The sequence below is a fragment of the Pristis pectinata genome, chromosome 9 (assembly GCF_009764475.1).
Source record: "Pristis pectinata isolate sPriPec2 chromosome 9, sPriPec2.1.pri, whole genome shotgun sequence".
NCBI classification, from domain to species: domain Eukaryota; kingdom Metazoa; phylum Chordata; class Chondrichthyes; order Rhinopristiformes; family Pristidae; genus Pristis; species Pristis pectinata.
The window spans coordinates 31,175,679-31,199,092 of record NC_067413.1 but is presented as its reverse complement, the minus strand read 5'-3'; the positions used below and the strand labels follow the sequence as shown (position 1 = coordinate 31,199,092).

The 23,414-nt window shown below is 48.3% G+C and overlaps 1 protein-coding gene across 5 annotated transcripts in view; it reads left to right on the top strand.

The window, feature by feature from the left end:
* Positions 1-3,196: 3,196 nt before the first annotated feature.
* The window catches only part of LOC127574293 (angiopoietin-1-like), a 122,035-nt gene continuing 101,817 nt past the window's right edge, over positions 3,197-23,414 (top strand). For all 5 annotated transcript variants that reach the window (XM_052023181.1, XM_052023185.1, XM_052023182.1 and 2 more), the window contains exon 1: positions 3,197-3,667. In XM_052023181.1, coding sequence (XP_051879141.1) covers positions 3,368-3,667 — 300 coding nt within the window. In that variant the 5' untranslated portion in view covers positions 3,197-3,367. The remainder of the gene's footprint in view (positions 3,668-23,414) is intronic.

Sequence of the window (23,414 nt, the reverse complement as noted above, 5' to 3'; positions counted from 1 at the left end):
AGATGATCGTGCAAGTGCAACCCACACCCTGCACCCACCCGACCTGGATTCGGAGTAGCAAGAAGTTCAACAACCTTACCCAAGCAGTCGAGGTCACCGGGGGCTTTTCAAATGCCATCTCCTGCCAATGGTTCCCCCAAACTCAGGCCCAGCACTAATGACTGCTCCCCATCCCTGACCTACCAACGTTCTCTCTCAGCCATGGCTAGTTCCTCACACTCACACCCTCCCTCTCATCCTCACCCTCACCCTCAGCAGTTCCTGCCACCTCACCACCAGTCTCACACACTCCCAGCTGCTGGCATTGGTATTGGTTTGATTTGTCACATATACAGTGACACAGTGAAAAGCTTTGTGTGCCATCCAGATAGATCATTCCATACATAAGTACATTGAGGTAGTAAAAAGGAAAACAGAATGCAGAACATTCAACCATAACAGCCAGCTCACTCAATCGAGTTGTAGGGCGCAGGGGTGGAGGTGAAGGAGAGTGTGGGCCCACCTCTGTGTGTGCCAACCCCTGGGATGGGATGTCACTGACCATTAAGGGCCCCTGCTGCCAGGCTGTGGTCAGGACACGTCCCACCTCCCTGATCCCACAGTCTCACCCCATACCCTTCTCCTGTCAGGTGACTGAGCACCGTGACCTGTCCCAGCACGGGGTTGGGGGTGGTGGTGGTGGTTGTGGGGGTGGAGCAGGGTAGAGGCACAATGGAGGCAGCTGTCACTCAAGGTCGCACCGGCGACAGCTGGTCAAGAAGTGATACTCGGGGATTTAACCATGCAGGTTGTGGGACCCAGGGCACCCGTGGCCCCAGCCCGGTTCATGGTTCAGTCTGGCTCGGATGCCAGCTCTCCAGATTGTATGGGGGTCCGCCAGCAGAGGGTCTGGATGAGGATCACTGGGCAGTTCCAGTCACGGTGCAGTGACAGGGAGGCGGTGTCCCAGCTCCACTGCAGCACGGAGCAGTCACCCAGTGTCTGGGTGCTGCAGTAAGAACTGCAACAGCACTGGGAGCTGCAGCTGCTCCGTCTCTCCCCTGGCTGCACTGTCAGCTGCAACTATTGCGCTGCACCAGTGTCCACGGGGGTACGGAAGGTGTGGTTCCTCTCCAGGGCTTGGCAGGACCTTCATGGGCTTCCTGCCCTCTCTCAGTGTGCGGGCAATCATGACACCAGCCCTGCTGCTAACACTTGTGGCATGGGCTGTAGGCACGTGTTACTGCCATGTCCCAACCACTGCCTCGGATTTGGGCCACAGAAGATGCCAGATTCCATTGCACGCAGACAGTTCACCCACTGTTCCCTGGTGGGATCAGCTCGGGGAAGGGCTCTCTGAGCACCAGGGCAGAGACGGCCTCCTGCTGAGGGTCTTTCTCTCCCCCCCTCAACCTCCTCCTCCTCCCACTTCTGCTCCTCCAGTTCTGTGCTCCAACTGCCCATTCTCCCTCACTCATGATGGAATCAGAGTGGAATACCTGTTACATCAGCCATGCCTGGAAGTAAAGAGCATTCCTGCAGAACTCTTGAAGGCAAAACCTTCCTCCACCTGCCTCTCCACTCCGCTTGACTTTAGCAGCTCTAAAGAACACTGAGGAGCAGCCACACCTTGCAGAGGAGCCAGCAGTACTCTAGCCGTGGGTGATTCCTGTCTCCTGAGGCTGGTCTTGTGGTCACTGGCCGGGGCTGGCTCGACCCACTAAGATCCTGTTTGGCACCACTGGCTGTGGTCCCATCTGCCCACTCTGAGTGGTGCCAATAGGAGTCAGCTGTGCCAACAGCCTGGCATGGCCCGGTGTGACTGCATGTCTGCTGGCATATTTGAATTAAGTTATCCCCAACAAACAGCCCACCCTAGGGGCCAAAATACTCAGGAAAGTCCGTACAGAGAGCCTATCATGAAAGGGGCTTTGACACATCAACTTCAGCCACAAACTCAGGTGTCAGAGGTGGAAGAATAGGGGCACTGTCTCCTGGAGCGGGGAGAATTGTAGAAGTCACACACTGTGCCTGGTGGGGAGGGCAAAGTCAGGGATGTGATGCTTGGGGTGAGATGTTCCATTGTCAGAAGTGACTTACAGGACACAACTCTCTCAAGCCCCTGGTATTATTTCCACTGCTCTCTTACCTAAAATAATACATGGACCCATTGATTCTGTACCTGAACACCCCATACTGGGAGGACACACAATAGTGCATGTCACAAACCAGGCTGGAGGTATTAATGTGTGGTGTGTTGTGGCTAACAAGTGGGTGAAAGAAGGAGGTAGAAAGTGCATGTGTGCACGTGTGTGAGAGAGAGAGTGAGAGAGTGAGAGGAGCAAAGGAAAAGGAATGTGTGAGTGAAAGTGCGTGTGGGAAAGAAAGTGTGAGAGTGTCCGCGAGAGAATTGATGTGTACGTAGGAAAGAACAGTGAGAGTGAGAGAGTAAATATGAGGGAGGAATATATACGAATGTGAGAGGAAGAGGAAGTGTAAGAAAGTGAGGGATGTCAGGCAGAGTACGCAAGAGAGAATGTCTGAGTGGGCATGAGCGAGTGACTCAAAATGTATGAGAGAAGAATGCGAAAGAAAAGGCAGCATAAAAGCAGAAGTTGACAAATCTGTCTACAATTGGCAGCAATTCAAACTGAGAGTAAAGCAGCTAAATAATACGGAATTCACTGCAATCTCCAACTGTGCTCTGCTTTTATTAAAACAGCTGGTTTCAGATCAGTTCACAGAGGCACACAATTTATTCTAATTGTCTCCAGTAACATTGCTCTTCACTAAACCATAATATCACAAGCCATGGCTGGCAGCTGCTAAACGGACTCTCTGAAATCCCATCCAAAGCAAACTCCAAAGATTTCACTGGTCCCTTATCAGAAGGAAGGTGCTTTAAAGCAGATAAGGAGGCTGGACCATTGCACAAGCTCGGGGTCATTAGGCACTGTTTCTTTTTGGTAAAATGATCCCTGTGCAACTTGGGTATCAGAGACTCTCAGCATAGTGCCGCACACATTCCTGTCAAAGCCTCTCTCTGGGTTGAAGTCTCTCTGTTCCTCAGTCAGGATCAAGAGGGAAGTGCAGTTCTGGATTCCAGTGTATGGGCTGAAGAAGCTTTAATCTACGCTGCAGAAAAAGCTGAATGCTTTCATTGAAGATCTGGTGCTGAAGTGTGCAAGGGAGAGAGAAAGAGAAACACTGACTTCCTTTTACTCGTCCTCCCCTCTATCGGAAGGTTTTTGTTTTACTCACCTGAACATTGTCCGGTTCTAATGTAACATTGCTGGGGACGGTGCATTTTGAGAGGACTAGCCGTCCCGGTGTTTCGGATCTTGCTGCTCGAGAGGAAGGTGAGAGCCGGAGGAGGTGAGCAGTGCGAATGTGGGTGATGGATTCCCTCTCCGTGGCTCTGCTGTGGGCAGCCCTGGCTCACGCTGGCTGCGGCGGGCAGTCGCGGGGGAGCGAGGGGGGCCGCAGACGCCTGAACAGGGTCCAACACGGGGCGTGCAGCTACACTTTCATCCTGCCTGAGCTTGAGGGCAGTTGCCGGGGGGCTGCTGAGAGCCACAGCACCAACTCCCTGCAACGGGACGCACCACAGCAGGAACAGGAGTGGCCCTCGCAGAAGCTGCAGCGGCTGGAGACACGATCCGACAACAACACCCAGTGGCTGCGCAAGGTAGGACCTCCCTCCCGTTCCCTCTTCCTGCTCCCAGTGCCCGCATGCAGGCAACCTGAGTGGGCACCATGCCACGGTGGAGATGCCAACACTATCCATCCACGGCACCGGTGGAAGAACCAGTGGAGGACGTCCCATGAATCTTTGGTTACCTCAGGCTCACTGTCCCAGTGCCTTCCTGGCTGCCTCCACCACCGCCCTCCCCAACCACCGGCCCGTCCAGTGCTGCCCCCTGTCCTAAACACACCCTTGTCACCTGCCCCAGCTGATGGGCTCCATTTTCAAACCTCCCACTCGCTTTCAAATCCCTCCACAGTCTTGCTCCTCCTTTGTATCCTCCTCCAACTTCACAGCCCTCCACCATCACGGCACTCCTCCAGTTCCAGCCTCCCTCTCATCCCCAGTCCCCATCACTCCACCACTGGCTGATGTGCCTTCAGCTGCCCGAAGCCCAAGCTCCCTCCCTGCACCTCCCCACCTCTCCCTCCTCCTTCAGCTCTGGAACTCCCTCACTACACCTCCCCACCTCTCTCTCCCCCTTCACTGCCTGAGCCCCCAGCTCTGGAACTCCCCTGGCTACACCTCCCCACCTCTCCCTCCTCCTTCACCTACCTATGCCCTGAGCTCTCCAACTCCCTAGACCCCCTCGAGTTCTCTCTCCTCATCTGAGACCACCCCTGGAGCGAGTGGGTGTCTGTCCCAACACCTCCTTGACCCTGATCAACCTCCTGTGATGTACCTCGGACTATTCCCCACGTTACACGGGCTGTGGTGGTGTTGCTGAGCTGTGGGCAGGTGGGAGCCTTCTGGAAATTGGATGCTGCGGCTCAACGCTCTGAAGCAGCTGTGGCTCGGTCCAGGTGCGGTGTGGGTCTCGCTGCTGACAAGCTGGTCGGGCACCGGCACCAGGACACTCCGACCGTGCGCTCCACAGAGCCGAGCCCTGAAGGGACGGGGTAACCTGGGAAAAGCCGGGAGCCGATATCTCCGGGGCGGTCACTGTTCACTGTACAGCGTATACACCCTGTACTCTGTTCACGTTGTGTATGGGACAGTCTTCTGTGGGAAATAGGGGCGTTTCAAGTTCCCATCCCCTGGATTGGACACAGATTGTTTTGTAGCACAGTTAGCGGTAAAGGATTTGCATGTCTGGCGCGGAGAGTGGCATAACGGAGCTAGCACAGTCAGGAAGGGCCGAATGGGCTCCTTCCGTGTTGCAACTGTTCTGGGATCCTGCGCAGGTGGCAGCACTGCGATCTCCAGAGAAGGGAAGCTGGATAATCCAGCCCTTAAACACGGCGCGGTGTAGCGCGGTGAACTGAGCGGTCCCGGGACCAGGGACCGGTCTCAGCACCGAGCCACAACGGGCTGGCAGGTCGCTGCCTGTGGCGGGAGGTGGATGGAGCTCGGGATCCAGGGGGAGGGAGGGGGGCGGTGACCTTGTGCCAGAGGAGGGGACGTCCCAGAGCTCAGTCAGAGTTGGCAGGGCGCTGCTCTGCCTGTACCCCTGTAACAGGGCAGTGAGGGACACTCTCTCCCTCTCCCCACCTCCACCTGTACCCCCTATAACCTGGCAGTGAGGGACACCTTCTCCCCACCTCCACCTGTACCCCCTGTAACCAGGCAGTGAGGGACACCCTCACCCCACCCCTGCCTGTACCCCCTGTAACCAGGCAGTGAGGGACACCCTCACCCCACCCCTGCCTGTACCCCCTGTAACTGGGCAGTGAGGGACAGCTTCTCCCTCTCACCACCTCTGCCTGTACCCCCTGTAACCGGGCAGTGAGGGACACCTTCTCCCACTCCCCACCTCCGCCTGTTCCCCCTGTAACCAGGCAGTGAGGGACACCCTCTCCCTCTCACCACCTCCGCCTGTACCCTGAATGGCCTGTTTGGCAGACAGGAACTCCTATAAATTGGTATTGGTTTATTATTGTCACCTGTACTCACAGTGAAAAGCTGTTGTTTGCACGTGCCATCCAGACAGATCATTTCGTACATAAGTACATTGAGGTAGTACAAAGGAAAACATAATGCAGAATATAATGTAGCAGCCACAGAGAAAGTGCAGTGCAGGTAGACAAACAAAGTGCAAGGGCCATGACGAGGTAGATTGGGAGATTAAGCGTTCATCTCTCAGTATGTGACGTCCTTCAAAATCTTAAGAAATCTTAGTCATGGTGCCACAGTGAGAGGTACAACACAGAAACAGGCCCTTCGGTTCTCCGTCCATGCTGACCACAAACCACCCATCTACGCTGATCCCATTTTTTATCCTTATCAACTTCCCCACCGATTCTACCCCTCACCTACACAGTAGGGGTGATGTTCAGAGGCCAGCTGACCTTAGTAAATACTGAAAGTGGCAAATGTCTGCCCCACTGAACTGGGAAACTTCACTCCTTAGTGGTCCCTGCCTGGGATAGTAACTCAAAGGGTGTGGTGGTTCTGACACTGAAATCCAACCACCCGACCCCCCACCCCCTTCTCCTGACCTCCCTGATTATGTCTGTGGCCAGGCATCCTTCTAAAATCAGCAGGGGGAGCTGGGGTGGAGGGTAGGAGGGGACCTGACACTATGGGGACCTGACACTATGCCTGTGTCACAGGTTTGGCTCCATTACACAAATCCACAGGGAGGGAGAAACCAGTTGACTCCCTTAACAAAAAAAGACTGAACAATTGCCACCCGTGAGCTGGCAAACCTGTGGCACAGGCAGTTCAGTGTGAGGTCCTTCAATGTTGGAATACTTGCTTCCTTTCAGAAGTGGGGATGTTTTTGGAATCTGTCACTGGGACAACATGCCAAGGGCTGGGGCAAGTGAGAGGTGATCAAAGAGAGTCAGCAAGGCTTGTGTTCATGGCTGAGGGAACTTTGAATTATTTTGCAGAGGTGGGTGTTCTGCTTAGGGAGACACATGGTGAAGTTCTGCACATCAGTGTAGGCTTGTAATATGGATTGGTAATAGGCTGGGATTTGGAGATGGTGGGTAGGAATAAAATGATGTACTTTGATTGACAGGATGTGACAAGTGGTATTCCCCGGGGAATTGTACTGGGGTCTCAGCTTCTCACTACTTAAGATGAATGACTTGGCGAAGGAGTAGGGATTTGTATATCCAAGCCTGGAGATGACCCTGTTGGTTGGTAGACTAAAGCGGACAGACTTGGGAGGAGGGACTATGGGTTTTGGGCGACATTGTAAAATAAGTGATGTTGCATTGGATGTTCACTGCACATCTCTCCTGGTTATAAAATACATTGAGTTCACAATTACCAGCAGTGAGCTGGGAAACCTGTGGCAGGGGCAGATCAAAGAAGGTGGATTACAAAGGAGTTGAAGTGAAGCTTTATCTGGGTTCACCTCTGGGGACTGTACCAAGGAAGCAGTGCTGGCCTGAAAGGGTCAACTTATCAGGCAGATTGCACATACTAGAGTTGTACTTTTCTGAGTTTAGAGGACTGATGATTGATTGTGAGGAGGTGTTTTCATGGGGTAAGTATGGAGAAATGAGGTGAGGGGAGACCAGAAGAAGGGGCATAAAAGGGGCATAAACTCAGTGAGGACCAGCCAATCAAGGTGATGTCAGGAAGCACCTCTCCACACAGAGGTAGAGGGAATCTGGATCTTCTCCTAACACCACTGTGGATGCTGCATGTCAGTTTCAAATGTGAGATTGACAGATTGAAGTCGACATTTCAGGATGAGACCTGCAGCTGTAACCCAAAATGTCGATTTACACCTTGTGCCTCAACAAATGCTGCTTGACTCACTGAGTTCTTCAAGTGTTCTGTTTTTGTTCTAGATCACAGCACCTGCAGTCTCTTTTGTCTTTATTGACAGATTTATATTTGATAAAATAATTGAAGGATGTGTGTGTGTTTGTATGTGTGTGCTTGCATATGTATGTGTTTGTATATGTGTGTGTTTGTATGTGTGTGTTTCTGTGTGTATGAGGTCAGATTATGTTTTGTGTGATTAAAGATTTTGCAAGTTCACGTGTGTGTGTGCCTTTGTGTGTGTGTGTGGGTGAAATTGAGAGAGGCGAGCGAGCATACGTGTTCTAAGAACAATTTGAACCAGTTCTCTTTAAGGACTATTGCTGCCAAGGGAGTTCTTGTGCAGTTACTCCTCCAGTCCATTCCTGTCTGCTTCAGGCAGGTGTTTTCTCTCAGAATTAAGTTGTTCCCTTGGGTGCAATTGTTCTATATTAGCATATAGAGGAGATGAGATGGGATATACTCTGGCTGAGATCAGCTGCCTGGCTGGAAGGGCTGTTGGATACAGAACATTCTGCTGCACTGAGCTTACACTGAATGTTAAACCCACATCTTAAATACAGCTACCCTAAGTATTTCCCACCTTTGATACTTGTTTCTAAGGGTTTTGTGATGCAAAGCTATTTAAATCGTACATTGTGGAGCCAGTAAAATTTTTACAGAGGATGAATAAGCTAGTCCTAAATGATGTAAATTGTTCTATACTGCTGGGACTAAGGTTTGCTGGAAATATAACCATGTGTTAATGATGCTCACCATCATTACTGTTCACATTAGCCAGCGGGTTCAGAGGCAGCGAGGCATGCCACAGGTTGGCAAACTCCAGAACTTGCTGCTCGATTTACGCTGCCAATAGTTAGTTGCACACGAGCATCCTCCTGACCTGAGCCTCCTTGGGATTTTTAAGAACCTACTGCATTTGCACCTTAAGAACAAGGCAGAAAGGTGAGTCTCAGACTTTTTAATTTCAAAAATAAACTTTATTCATAATAAAAATATATATACAAAAGAAGAAACAGTGCAAAATTTTTACATTCATGGTCAATATATGCAGTAGTGAATCAGAATCAGGTTTATTATCCCTGACTTATATGTCATGAATTTGTTGTTTTGCAGCAGCAGTACAGTGCAAAGACATAAAAATTACTATAAATTACAAAATAAATAAATAGTGCAAAAACAAAGGAATAACAAAGTAGTGTTCATGAGTTCATGTACCATTCAGAAATCTGATAGTGGAGGGGAAGAAGCTGTTCCTAAATCATTGAGTGTGGGTCTTCAGGCTCCTGTACCTCCTCCCTGATAGTAGTAGTGAGAAGAGGACATGTCCCGAGTGGTGAGGATCCTTAGTGATGGATGCTGCCTTCTTGAGGCACTTCCTCTTGAAGATGTCCTCGATGGTGGGGAGGGCTGTGCCCATGATGGAGCTGGCTGAGTCTACAACCCTCTGCAGCCTCTTGTGATCCTGTGCATTGGAGCCTCCAAACCAGGCTGTTATGCAACCAGTCAGAATGCTCTCCACTGTGCCTCTATAGAAATTTGCAAGAGTCTTTGGTGACATACCAAATCTTCCCAAACTCCTAACAAAGTACAGCCACTGGTGTGTCTTCTTCATGATTGCAACAATGTGTTAGGCTCAGGATAGATCCTCTGAGATGTTGATGCCCAGGAACTTGAAACTTGAGAAAGAAACTGGATGAATTAATGGCAAACAGGCTTGGGAGGACAAACAAAGAGAGTACAAGTCTGGACTGGGAGAGAGGAACAAGAAGTAAAGATTAAAAATCTATAAATCAGGAATTGATAATACCTCTAACAATAATTCATTCACTGCAGTTTAAAGCATCCCATTCTGTGCTGGATGGACTGGCTGGCATTGCATTAGTGGTTAGCATATTGTTATGAAGCTCTTTAACTGATATTCTTTAAAATCATAGCACCATTGCCACTTATTACCCTTGGGTAATACACCATTTCAATATTTGAGGACCTTACCCACCCAACTCAACCCCTCCATGAACAGTAGCAGAAGGAGCCTAGACTGTGGTCCCTTCCCCATAGAGCCTTTGCATTGGCTGCACCAAGCTTCAGTGCATCCCTCAGCACTGAAATGTGTGCTGAGGGATATACTGAATGAGCCAGATGGCTGCATTCCCTTATGAATATTTCGCTGTGCTGGAAGACCAGCAAGTTTCAGGCAGACCAAAGGGCATCGTTCGTCGAGTTGACGATCTTCCAGCAGCACTTGATGTCTGTCTCTATGTGTGTCCCTAGGAACAGCTCGTAGATCAGAAAGTCCTCTGTTACACAGCTGCTTGGGATGAACCGAGACAGGGACCTTGCATCTTCTCCACACCCCCTTGGCAAATCCACAGTCTACTATCAGTTAAAGAGCTTCATAACAATATGCTAACCACTAATGCAATGCCAGCCAGTCCATCCAGCACAGAATGGGATGCTTTAAACTGCAGTGAATGAATTATTGTTAGAGATATTATCAATTCCTGATTTATAGATTTTTAATCTTTACTTCTTGTTCCTCTCTCCCAGTCCAGACTTGTACTCTCTTTGTTTGTCCTCCCAAGCCTGTTTGCCATTAATTCATCCAGTTTCTTTCTCAAAGTTCATTGGTTAAGGAGAGAGACTGCAGTTTAAGGAATGCTTAGGTGCCCCCCTTCCTTCCACACTCTTCCCCCTTTCCATTCCTAGCAAGTATTGGTGCCAATTACATTTGAGTGGGAGGGTTGGGGAAAGGTGGGCATGCTGTGAGATGCCACTCTCCAGCAGGATCTGGTTCTCAGAAGCAAGGGGAACTGAATCTGATTTGGAGTTTGTGGGGTCAGATTGCAAGCCTCAAAACATTGCCCACTTGTGTTTCCCCGACACTGTCAGCGGGGTCTACAAATGCCTGTGAGGGTGTGCATGTGTGTGCAAAGGTGTGGGTGTGGAATGTGTGCCAGAATGTATGATGGTGTATGAGAGTGTGAGTGTGTGTAACAATGTGCAAGAGTGAGTGTGAAAGAGTGTGAGTGTGTGAAAATATGCAAGTGTGTGTATGAGTGAAAATATGTATCTGGCCTAGAAATCAGTGGGTCAGTAATCCGGAAAATACCTTTTAATGTTTATAGACCTTTAAGGACCCCAATGGATGTGTGACTAATTGGGGAATTATTTAAAAGAGCCAGCATAGGCATGATAGACCAAGTGGCCTCCTTCTGTGCCATGTGGTTCTATGACTTGGAATGAAACAGGAGCCTTCATTCCTTGTGTGTTCACCATCATGTGTTACTGATTAGCTCATCAGACATTACACTCTGATTAGCAAACGGGGTCTCTGCTTCCCTGACCTTTGCACTCAAGAAGTTAAGAATCCTGTAGAAGAATTACCCCTGCAACAGACAAGGTGATGGCTGACGGGAGAGGTGGAACGGGTGGTCAGTGATAGTTCAAGTTAGGACTAGGGATATTGAGTAAGAGAAAGTCCAATAAATAAATCATAACCTGCAGTTGTGGCTGAAATTCTTCCAGTCATTAACCTTAATGCAGCTTTGAATGAACACAAATCAGATGGAGCAACCTCCCTTCCCCCTCCTTCAAACTACCAGCAAGTTAACTTGTTTTTTTTTACTTAGCTTTCCAAATCAGAAAAGTAATTGTTCTTGGATTAGCTGACAAGCACTGGGGGATTTGTGAGATATTTTGCCACAACTTGAAATAAAAAGCCGGCAGCTCCAGCTTTAGTTAAAAGAATAAATACTCGGTGGCTTGATAGATGTTTCTGATTGTGTTTTCGAAGGCTACTGGGAAGGGTTGCAGATTGTTAGTAGTGTTGAAGTCTGTGGAGGCAGCTCTATATGTCCTGTGGCCCAGTGGGGGTGTGGGCATTCACGATGAGCCAGAGGGTCTATGGTTTGCCCCTGTTCTACAGACCTGAGCACACCCTTGCAGCAATGTGGGAGTGCAGCACTGTCAGATGGGCTACCTTTCAGGTGAGCCATTAAACCACAGTCCTGCCTGCTCTCTCCAGTGGATAATCCTTTGGCACAATTTAAAGAAAATCCAGACTTCTCCCCAGTGACCTGGGGTCAATATTTATCTCCTGACGAACATCACTGAAACAGATTGCTGAGTCACTGACCACATTGCTATTTATGGGAGCTTGCTGTGCACAAGGTCAGTTGCCACATTTCCTACTTTACAACAATGTCCACTTTATTGGGTATAAAGTGCCTTGGACATCCTGATGTTGTGCAAGATGCTATATAACCGTAAGTCATTTTCATAAAGTGCCACCCCCAAGTTTTTGACTGGTTCTTATTCAGAGGATAAGTAAAGGGAGTCAGTTGCATTGGTGGCAATGCAGAGATGGTTCACTGGGTTGATTACTGGTTAAAGGGGTTGTTTACAAGGAAAGGTTTGAACAGATGAAAGGGTCTCAACCCGCAACATTGACTGTCCATTTCCCTCCACAGTCGTGGCCTGACCTGCTGAGTTCCTCCAGCAGTTTGTTCTTTTGCTCCAGCTTCCAGCATCTGCAGTCTCTTGCGTCTCCAAGGTTTGAACAGGCTGGGACTGTCCTCACTGAAGTTTAGACGAGTGAGAGGTGATCTTATTGAAACATATGCGATTCCAAGTGGGATTGATGGGGTGGATGCTGACAGAATGTTTCCCCTAGAAGGCCCATCTGGAACTAGAATAAGGGGTCATATACTTAGGATGGAGATGAAGAATTTGTTCTCTCTTGAGAGAGTTGTAAATCTTTGGAATTCTCTATCCTGAAGAGCTGTGGAGGCAGAGCCATTGAATTATCCAAGGCAGAGACCAGCAGAGTTTGTTCCGTAGGGGAGTTAAGGGTTGTGGGAGCAGGTAGGAAAGTGGAACTGAGGCTCTCAGATCAGTTGTGGTCTCAATGAATAAAGGAGCAGGCTCAGGGGTAGAATTGCTCCCATCTTTTTCAAACTTGGGTCCAAACTCGACTTTGACTTCGACTTTGATCTTGTACGCTCTTGGAAGGAATACTCCCCATAAGCTTTCCTACAGGGACACAGAAATCACGGCATATTCTGATAGGTCTCTAAGCAGTTCCCACATATCCACGAATAGAAGAAATGTTTGTAAAGCACTCAAGGAAACTGAAAGTACGAAGCTGCATATAAATACTTTGAAATTCTTGTGCAAGCATGGGTCAGATATCTACCTTGTGTTCCCATTAATGCACCGACCTTCAGATGGTTAATGTCCATTAACAATCGTTATTCAAATCCTATCATAATTATCTAATAGAATTGGTTAAAAATCATGAAGCCTTGCTTACAATGAACAATCAGTTAGAATCTTATCTTTGGAGATGTGAGACTTCAGGCATTAATATTGCACAGTTGACCAAGGGGAATTTGCTTAATAATCTTTGGAGATTGATAGATCTGTGTCAGAGTGCCTACAGGATTATCACAGGCTTTGGTAATACTGGCGAGGCAAAATATATTGTTTAAGCTTTCAATATTTCAGGCAATGAACTTTAAGAGTACTTCACTTCTGCATACAATCCATGCTCTCCATCAATATAGTCCTCCAGTACTGGAATGAGGCGCTGCTACTATATTGAAACCATCAAACAGCAGACTTAAAAATTTTCCTTTCCCACTCCTACTGGTCCACTGAAGTTTTCTCTCCCTTTGTTCTCCTTTTCCACCCCCACCCCATTATCTAAATTTGTTACTCACCTCTCACCTGGTTCCACCTGCCCATCACCCATTCACCACCTATCCACCTGGGTCTCTCCTCCTTGCCCGACCTTTCCTATCCCCTCCCCTATCTGGTTCCACCTGCCCATTATCCTTCCCTTACCTGGTTCCACCTATCCTTTCACAGCCTGTATCTCTAACATCCCACCCCCCCACCTGCCCATTTTTTCACCAGTCTGTTTCCACCTACCACCCACTAACCTATCTCAAAAATCCTCCTCTCCCTCCCTCACCTGACTCCATCTGGCCATCTCACCTCATTCCACCTATCACCTGCCAGCACCTGCCTCACCCCTCTTTATGCTGGCTATCTTCCCTCTACAATCTCAGTCCTGATGCAGGGCTCTCAACCCGAAATGTCGACTATTGCTTTGCTCCCACAGATGCTGCTTGACCCACTGAATTCCTCCAGGAATTTGTTTTATAGCCATAGAGTTAGAGTAATAAAGCATGGAAACAGGCCCTTCGGGCCATCTGGACCATGCTAACCAAGTTGCTACTTGCTCCAGATTCCAGCATCTGCAGTCTCTTCTGTCTCCACCTAAGAATAAGTCATGTGAGATTTAAAACTCAGGCTCATCTGCCCTCTTTTTACCCACACACAGTTTGTCTCCTCACCCATCCCTGGATGATACTTCATCTCAATCAGCATCACTAGAAGGCAGTATCACGTTGCCTCTTGTGGGATCTTGCTGTGTGGAAATTGGATGCTGTGTTTCCTACAGTACAACAGTGACTACAAACTTCAATGGCCGAGGAGCACTTTGGGACCATCTGAAGTCATGAAAGCTGCTAGAGAATCGCAAGGCCCTTCTTGTTGAATGTATAATGTTGGGCATTGGCAACTGTGAAGCAAGAAATTTAGCAAAACATTCTCCAGCGAGATGTTTGCAAATGATCCCAGTGGGCTGAAGCTTAAACAACTCGTTCACTAAGTAAAGTGGAATACCTATAATGGATTAAATAGCATGGCAATTGCAGCAAGGCTACTGGGGCTGTACTTTCTGGTGAACCCTTGGTAATCAAACAGGAATGCCAAACTTCCTTTGAACTGGAAAGTTTCCCATTTGGACTCAGTTTCCAGCCTTTGCACCATCTCGGTTATATGATCTGCTGTTGGCATCAAGCAGAGTCCATGTGGCCTGACACTATGGCGTTTGACAATTAGCATTACAGAGACACGGAGTCAGCCTGACATTGCACAGGCCCCACTTCATTGTTCCTGCCTCAGTCACCGGAGAGTCTAGGTACCTCAGGTGGCCACATGTTTTGCATCAGTCCGTATTATTATTGGACAATGCCTATAGGGTTGGTCCGCCCTCACGATCCAGAACAGCCCCTATGGTTTGAGTGGGTGATTAATTGTCTGACTAATCGTTATACTCAGAATAATCAGGCTGCCTATTTCGGAGCATGTGGTATTACTCACTCCATGACATCCGGTGCTGTCTCGCTGAAGTCATTGTGTGGAGAGGTTGGCCGTGGGTCAAACATGTCCCATTTGACAGACATGATTCCCAGTGTGCTGGTCAAACTGCCCACTAGATTACCATTTGCTATAGGCTGATGTCAAAACACTTTCATTCAGCATGTTAACAGTAATAAAAGCAAGGCATCTGTATGGAACAGTTCAGTGATGAGCCAGTTTCGAGGGATGAAATGGCCTCCAAGACCTATGTCCCATCCAGCAGATTCTTTGTGCCCTGCATTCCCGTGCAGTTGCCAGAAGAAAAGATTTTCGATTCCCAATGTGCTTCACCTACAATGAGGGACACCAATGACACATGGGAGAAATGGCAGCAATTTTTACCCACACACAGTAATGAGGTGAATGACCAGCTGACTTGTTTTAGTATCGACTTGGTAGATAAATATTGGCGTTTTGATCAGGGAAGGAGCTGTCCCCTGTCTCCTGGCCCAACATTTATTCCTCAACCAACATCACTTTTGATTATCAATCCAAAAAATACATGAAATACTCAGCAGGTCAGGCAGCATCTTAAATTGTTCTTTCGTAACCCAAGAAAGGAAGGCTGGTGCTTTAAGTTTCCCTGTGGTTTCAAACCTCGTTCTGTCAAACTCTCCGCCAGTCCAAATGTAATAGAGCTCCTGATTTACAGAGGGGGTGTAGACTTTACTCTGGAAAGATCGCCCTTCATGTGACTCTTTATGAGTTTTGATAACATCCCAGAAAAAGAAACTGTCTGGTCCCAGCACTCTCAGAAGGTCACACAAGAGATTGCTATCTCAAGAAAATATAACTCATGGGAGAAATATTGAGGGATGGAGACCAGCATCAAAGCCTCGATAAGCAGCCACGGAAGAACACTCCGTAGTCCCACTCATTCTGGGAGGGCTGGGTGACATGCCAGCTACATGACAAATCCAAGGTCATTGGAAACCTCCGGCTTTGCTGGAATCTGGAAGCTTTTTGCCCGCTAGCTGAAAGTCTGTTTCAAATTCTTGATGAAGAATTATGGCTAAAAGAGCAAGTGGTGGATGATTGAACCTCTGAGACTGCTGTGGGGGTTGCAGCATAGCTTTGTAGCGAATCAACTGACTGATCAGTTAACCCTTTACAACTTCCAAAGCTAAAACAATTCCTTGAATACAATTTACTTTTATGTGGCAACTTTAAAACAGTCCAGGCTGATTTGCAAGGTAGATCATCAAACAATATTTGACAGCAAGCTCCAAAGGGAGGTTTGAAGACAAGTGTCTGAAAGCTTGAACAAAGAGAGAAGTTTTCCTCACACACTGAGTAGTTTTAACTTGACAGCCAGCATCCTTTGACCCTGACTGATTCTCAGTCCTGAAATTAGCAGATTGACAAGTGAACTTCAGGCTTGGAAAAGAAAATGCTGGAAATACTTAATAGGTCAGGCAGCATCGATGGAAAGAGAAACAGGGTTATCGTCTCAGATCAAAGACCCACTCCTAATGAAGGGTCTTTGATCCAAAATGTTAATTCAGTTTTTCCCTCCACAGATGCTGCCTGACCTGCTGAGTGTTTCCAGCAGTGTCTGTTTTTATTTTAGGTTTCCAGCATCTGCAGTTTCTTGATTTTCATGGGCTTGGAAAGTTTGGGTGCCTGGGGAGGGAGTTCCACCGCTCCTTCTGTTCTGTGAGCAGTGCCATGAAGACATTGACCTTCTCCCTTCAGCTGCCTGGTATCAGAGCCCAGGCAAGTCACTCCACCCTCTGCTAAATCGGTTAAATCAGAGGCCACATTTACAAATGTAACTTGCCAACCTGTCTCTTGGCAACAGTCCTTCTAATTCCACCAGGAAAAACCATAGCCTGCATTACTCCAGTAGAGTTAAAGAGACAAAGTGGCCCAGAATGTTCACAGGAACAAGCATTATCAGACTAACTTTGAGACTGGACCTAGAAGGAGATATTAGGACAGATGACCAAAAACTAGGTCAAAGAGCTGGTGGGCTTTAACAAGGAAAGAGAGGTGGAGTGTGTGAGGAAGGAAACTTCAGAGCTCAGTGCCCAAACAGCTGAAGGCACTATCATCAGTGGTGGAGAGATTGGGATGATCAAGAGGCTGGAATTGGAGGAGACAAGTATTCTTGTAGGACTGTAGAAAGGAGGAACAAGGGCCATAAGGGATCTGAAACTGAGGCTGGGAGCATTGAAACTGAGGCCCTGCCACAATGGAGGACTGGGTGGATCAGCAAGGTAGTGGCTGATGGGTGAACGGGATGGCGGTAGGACAAGGGGAAACAGAGTTCTGAATAAGCTGGGTTTTAAGGAATGTATCACAGAGATGAAGAGTTTCATAGCATCCGCAATAGAACTTTTGCTGCACTAAAGGTGCTATTAAGTGCTGAGTGCTGGATTGATTGAAGGAGGGGAGGATCTATATCCCAGGCTGTGAATTATGAAATAATCCATCACCTGATATTTCTGTAAACTGCTTTTGATTTGTAGCAAAATACCTGTTTCCTGATGGCGATTGTTGCTCAGTATTAACCAGGTACTGACAGCAAGGGAAACTTTAGTGAAGCACTAGGGTAGACTTTGTGACGGAGATGTGCCATAGACAAAGAATAATATAGGCCAGGTTGCAGGTTAATTGTGGCTGAAACCCCAAGGGTCTTCCAGGGAGTGGACCACTGTTCCCTTTAGTTGTTGCTTTCTGAGGCCGTATCTACCTGGTGAATTATTTCCTGATGGACCAGTCTCCCACTGCCAGCGTATTGTCATGGATCAAACTCTGCAGATGCAAATCCAAGCTCTATTGAAAGTTGATACCTGGAACTTGCACAGTCACTGACAGCAACCTTTACAGAATGGGACACCACCAGAGCAGCACTGGGGGGATTCCTTTAGACATCATATTCCCAGATAAAACCAACGATTTGTAAACTGTGTGTTCTGGGGTACTTGAAAACATGAGCCTAGAAATTTGTCGGCACAACAGTGGAAACACAAGGTGAGCAAAGTTGAAAATTGCATTTACGCCACCTTATCCAAGCTTGTGCAGGTTTTGTGTTGGGCTAACACCAGTCGTCAGCATTGAATGGTCATTTTGGTGGAGTTTTTGGACACCTGATACAGATTTTCCAGTGTCTAACTCCGCTAAATGATGTCAAAGTAGAGCAATGCCCAACATTTGACCCAGTGAGATTTTCAATTGATGAAAATAATGAGCAGTGCGCTTCACTCATGGAAGGACCTGCTTCTACTAACACTGAAGGCCCAGTCAGGTTTTTCAAAGGGCTGATCATACAGCATTCACGGTCAGACTGCTGCACACTACTAGAACATAGAACATAGAACAGTACAGCCCAAAATGTTGTCTTGAACTAATTAAGCTAATGATACCTAATGCCTTCTGCCTGCATATGGTCTATATCCCTCCATTCTCTGCACATTCATGTGTTTATCTAAGAGCCTCTTAAATGCTGCTATCATATCTGCCTCCTCTACCACCCCTGGCAGCGCATTCCAGGCATTCACCTCTCTCTCTGTGAAAAAAGTCAACACACAGCTCTCTCTGCACACTGCACACACTATTCATTGGTTCTTCCTCTCAACCTCAAGCACTTCACTACAACCACAAACGGCTGCCCACCTGTCCCGATCTAACACCCCCGTCCATGGGTGAGGGGGTGCTGTCCAGTCACTGGCAACCAGATCAGCCTCACCCCCAGGATCAGCCCAGCCTGCCCCTGCTGATCTGTACCAGGCGTTGTGGTTTGCTGCTCAACAGGCCAGTAGGGAATCATTGACTCTGGGCTCCAGTGGACCAGACTTCTCCATCATCTGTCAGGATCAGGAGCCCTCCTGTAATACTGCTCCTCCCCAGGAACAGTGGGCGCCAGCAGGTGCATTTCTCACCTCTGTCCGGCACTCACCAGCACTCTTCCAGCTACCTGAGACTGCCGGTCCCTTCACTGTGGCTGCCCCATTGACCCTGAGGGCACCAACCTTGCTCCCAGGGGCACTGACAGGGACCTGCAGTGACTGGTGAGTCACATCACCTGTGTGAGTGGTGTCTGTGGAGGGCCACAGAGAGCTGGGTTAGGGACAGGATGATGGTCTGGTACAGGGGTAGACAATTTCCACTAAAGTACTATATCCCCGCCAACACAGGGTCTTTGGTGTGCTGGCAGAGACTGCCCAGGATCAAGGGCAGCAGGCTGGAGACTGCAGGAGCTCTCTCTGAGGATGAAAGCAGTCTCTGAATACCTGCACCTTGCAATCCAGGCAAATGCTGCTCCTGTTAAACGTGTACCTGGAAGGCCTGGCTGCTGAGCCCTGAACTGTGTGTCCAAGTGCTGGCACCAGCGAGCAACCTACTGAGTAACACTGGCCTTTGTTGGAGAACTGGGAGCTGAACAACACTGCAGCTCAACCAATGGACCAGTGGATTTCATGATCTCTTATGAGCTTTTAAAACTGTGTCAGGGAAGCACACAGTGGGAATCCTGTCTGCTGCTGTCCTGATCTGCGTGGATGTGCACTATCTACCCAAGGGAATCACCAGTCAAGTACGACCTCAATAACATGTCTGGGGTCCCGAGCTCCCAGGGAGGACAACAGCAGGTTTAATTGAAGACCCGTCCGCTGCAGGGCAGCTGCCCTGCCGACAGAATTTGCTGGCCATATATTGGCTTCTCTGGTTAGCCCCCAGTAGGGAGATGTAAATGGGGCAGTGGCCAGCTGTGCACAGCAAGATCCAACAAATGACTGGATGGTTTGGTTTCAGTCGCCTGGGTTCGGTATTGACCAGGAGACTGGGGCAGCAACACTCACATATTCCGCTTTGCAGCAGGAGGGGTCTGCTTTTCCAATGATTACTTTTCTGCAATAAAGTAATTCAACCTTAGAAGGATTTGGACCTAATGTGGGTAAATGGAGTTTGTGTAGATGGGCAAAAGGGTCGGCATGGATGTGGTGAGCCGAAGTGCCCGTTTCCGTGCTGTACAACTCTATAACCAACCAATCCTCTTTGTCCTCTGAAGGTGATGCACATTTCCCCATCATTGCACTTCATTTGTCTCCCTGCACTGCCTCTGTAACTGTAATACTATATTCTGCATTCTGTTTTTCTTTTGCACTACCTCAATGTACCTATGTATGGAATTATCTGTCTGGATGGCACGCAAACAAAAGCTTTTTGCTGTTATCTTGGTACATGTGGCTATAAAAACCAATTACCAATTACCAACAGGAAGTTGTTCAGTCCCTCAAGTTGGTTACATCATCGATTACACCTTGACTGATTTGTACCTTCACTCCATCCATCTGGCCTGGGTCATACCTCAAAGTTCTTGCTTATCAAAAATCTGCCAGCCTCAGTGTTGAAATATTCTTTTGACCTCCGGCCTCAACGGCCTTTATGAGGAGAGTGTTTCCACTGGTTCCTCACCTTGACCACACTTTGGTGTTCTTCTGGACATCACCCTTGAGCTACCTGCTGTGAGGGTACACTTTTGCCACATGGTCAGGATTAAACAGATTGTTTTATTTGAGGTGAAGAGGAAGGAAGGTGCACCATTGCACAGAAGTATGCTAAAGAAATGGTCCCACAGCCAGCAAAGTGATAACGAGCAGATCACTGCAGGTTAAACATTGGGCAGGGCCTCAGGAAGAGCCTCTGGCTCTTCCAGCAGCTCCACCGGATCATCTGCACCCACCCGGAGATGGCAGTCAGGGCCTCAGGTTTAAAACTTGGCATCCCTGCTGGTACAGCACTCTCTCTGTACAGCACTCAAGTGTCAGTCTAGATTTTTGTGCTCAGTCTTGGGGGACATGGACAGAGTTCTTGTTTGCCTCTTTAAATACAGGTTACGTTCTGCAGCTGGTGGTGGTAGGTTAGTCCCTGGAGGGTGGATTCATTGCAGTTATTTGGACTTTCATTCAATGCCACTTTTCTGGAATACTTGAATCCTTGTTAGCACAGGAGGTGGTCGCTTGGCCAATGAGTCCATGAGGCTCCCTATGGAGCAATCCATCTTGTCCTATTCCAGGAAGCCCTGCGACTTACTTTATTTCCACCTGTGTTGAATTTTCTCTGTGTTTGGCCCAGTGCCAGGGCTGGACGTGTTCCAGCCGCAAGGTTAGGTTCCCCAGTGGCTGCACCTTTTGTGGTTGAGTTGTAAATTGGTGGGAACTGTCTCGGATCACTGCAGCAAGATGGACGGCACTTCAGCAACGCTTTCATTTGGTCTTTAAGGAAAGGGCTACTTATAGGATTGGACCAGTTGTAAACAGAGAGCAAGGGCTCAGTGTGATTACAAACAGCTGTGTTCTCTCCAGCTCAGAAACAGGCCATTCAGCCCAAGAGCTTCATGCTTGCAGGCAATCCCAGAGTCCCACAAGCTTCTTCTCCCTCTCTCCCCACCACAACATCCTTCTCTTCCTCTCACCCTCCTGTTTTTCCTGTTTTCTCTTAAACCTTTTTCTGGCAATATAAACCAGAGGGGACAATTGAAAGAACCGGGAGATGTGGGGAACATAGAAATTCCCCAGCTTTATAAATAGAGGCACAGACAACAAAATGATTTTGGGGATGAAGGACTTTTGTTTCGTCATGGACTGGAGAAATTGTGGTTGGTCTCCCTGGAAGTGACGGAGATGCTTAAAATCATGACAGCACAGCTCAAACGGCATCTATAAATTCACCGTTGACACCACTGTTGTTGGTAAAATCTCGGATGGTGATGAGGAGGCGTACAGGAGTGAGATAAATCGGCTAGTTGAGTGGTATCACAACATCAACCTTGCACTCAACGTCAGCAAGACCAAGGAACTGATTGTGGACTTCAGGAAGGGGAAGTAGGGAGAACACGCACCAGTCCTCATTGAGGGGTCAGTGGTGTAAAGAGTGAGCAGCTTCAAGTTCCTGGGCATCAACATCTCGGAGGATCTATCCTGGGCCCAACAAAGGCTGCAGATGGTTGTAGACTCAGCCAGCTCCATCATGGGCACAACCCTCCCCACCATCCAGGACATCTTAAAGAGGCGGCGCCTCAAGAAGGCGGTATCCATCACCATCCGGGACATTTTCTCTTCTCATTACTACCATAGGGGAGGAGGTACAGGAGCCTGAAGACCCACACTCAGCGACTCAAGAACAGCTTCTTCCCCTCTGCCATCAGATTTCTGAACAGTCCATGAACCCATGAACACTACTTCGTTATTCCTTTCTTTGCACTATTTATTTATTTTGTTTTTTATAGTAATTTTATGTCTTTGCACTGTACTGCTGCCCCAAAAGTGATAATAAACCTGATTTTGATTCATGAAGGACACAGAGTACCTAGAGAGATACTCAGCAGGTCAGGCAGCGTCTGTGGAGAGGGAAACAGAGTGACTCGAAACCTTTCATCGGAACAGATGAACATTCTAACGTGACCCATGATACCTCTGTCTGTCTGTCTGTTTCTCTCTCTCTCTCTCTCTCTCTCTCTCTCTCTCTCTCCATGAACACTGCCCTGATGTGTCTCTCCAACATTCTCTGCATTTATTTCAGATTTCCAGCATCTGCAGAATTTTGCTTGTACGCAGGGAGGGATAGTTCCCATTGGTGGAGGGGCCAAGAATGAGGGCACAAAGGCGACTGGCAAAAGAACCAAACGTGATGTGAGGAAAGTTGTTTTCCCCAGCGAGCGGTTGGGATGAGGAACGGACTACTGGTGGGAGCACTGGAGCAGATTCAATCGTAATGTGCAAAAGGGAGCTGGCTAGTATCTGAAAAGGAAGGATCCTGGGGGAGAGGGTGGGGAGTGGGATTCATGGATTGCAGAGAAAGGTGTGGATCTGATGGGCTGAATGGCCTTTACCCATTCTGAATCCATTCTATTATTTGTCTCAACTGGACCTTGGGGGACTTGATCCCACATTCTGACAGCACGGGGTGGGGTTCTGGACACTGGTTTTCTGGAAGACAGAGCTAAGGTGTGGAGTGAAGAGGAAGATGGCTGCGATTACCCAATGGCGTGCTGCCTAACCCACACACTGTCACAGGACCAAACACTGGGAGCCCAGTCCAACCAGCAGCTAGCACCATCACCATTTACCACAGGCAACCAGAAGCAAAATTTGCCCCCAAAATGTTTAAACCGAGCACAATATTTATTGTATAAAATTGGCAGCTGAAGGCTGCGTTGAGGGCAAGGTAGATCAACATGGATTCAGCAAAGCAACACCTGGTGGAACCAAAGTACTAAGGTGTCGGAAACCAGCAAAATGAAAGCAGATTCAGACAGGATTTAGTCAGAGAACAGCGCTGGTCTTCAGACAACTCCTCAGGATTCCACACAGCTCAGAACTATGCCATCTGGTCCATTATCCCTGTGCTGGCTCTTTGAAAGACATTTCAGTTCGTCCCCCCTCCCTGTCCCCACAGCCTCACACTTTTCCCATTGGAGATGGCAAAAGAACCAAATGTGATATTAGGAAAGTTGTTCTTTTGAAAGTCCTGTTGACTCTACTCCCACTGCCCTCTCAGGCAGCGTGTACCAGATCACAGTAACCTGCTGAGTACAAGAACTTACTCTATCTCTGCTCCAGGTCTTTACTATCTATCCTTTCCGCATCCTCTGGTCACCAGCCTTCCTGCCACTGGAGAAATGTGTTCCCTAGTTATTCCATAAAAATTCCTCCTAATTTGAGAACCTCTATCAAATGTCCTTCAGTATCATTCCAGTAAACCCTGGAGTGTGGGGCCTGGAATTGTATAATGCTTGAAGTGAGGCCAAACC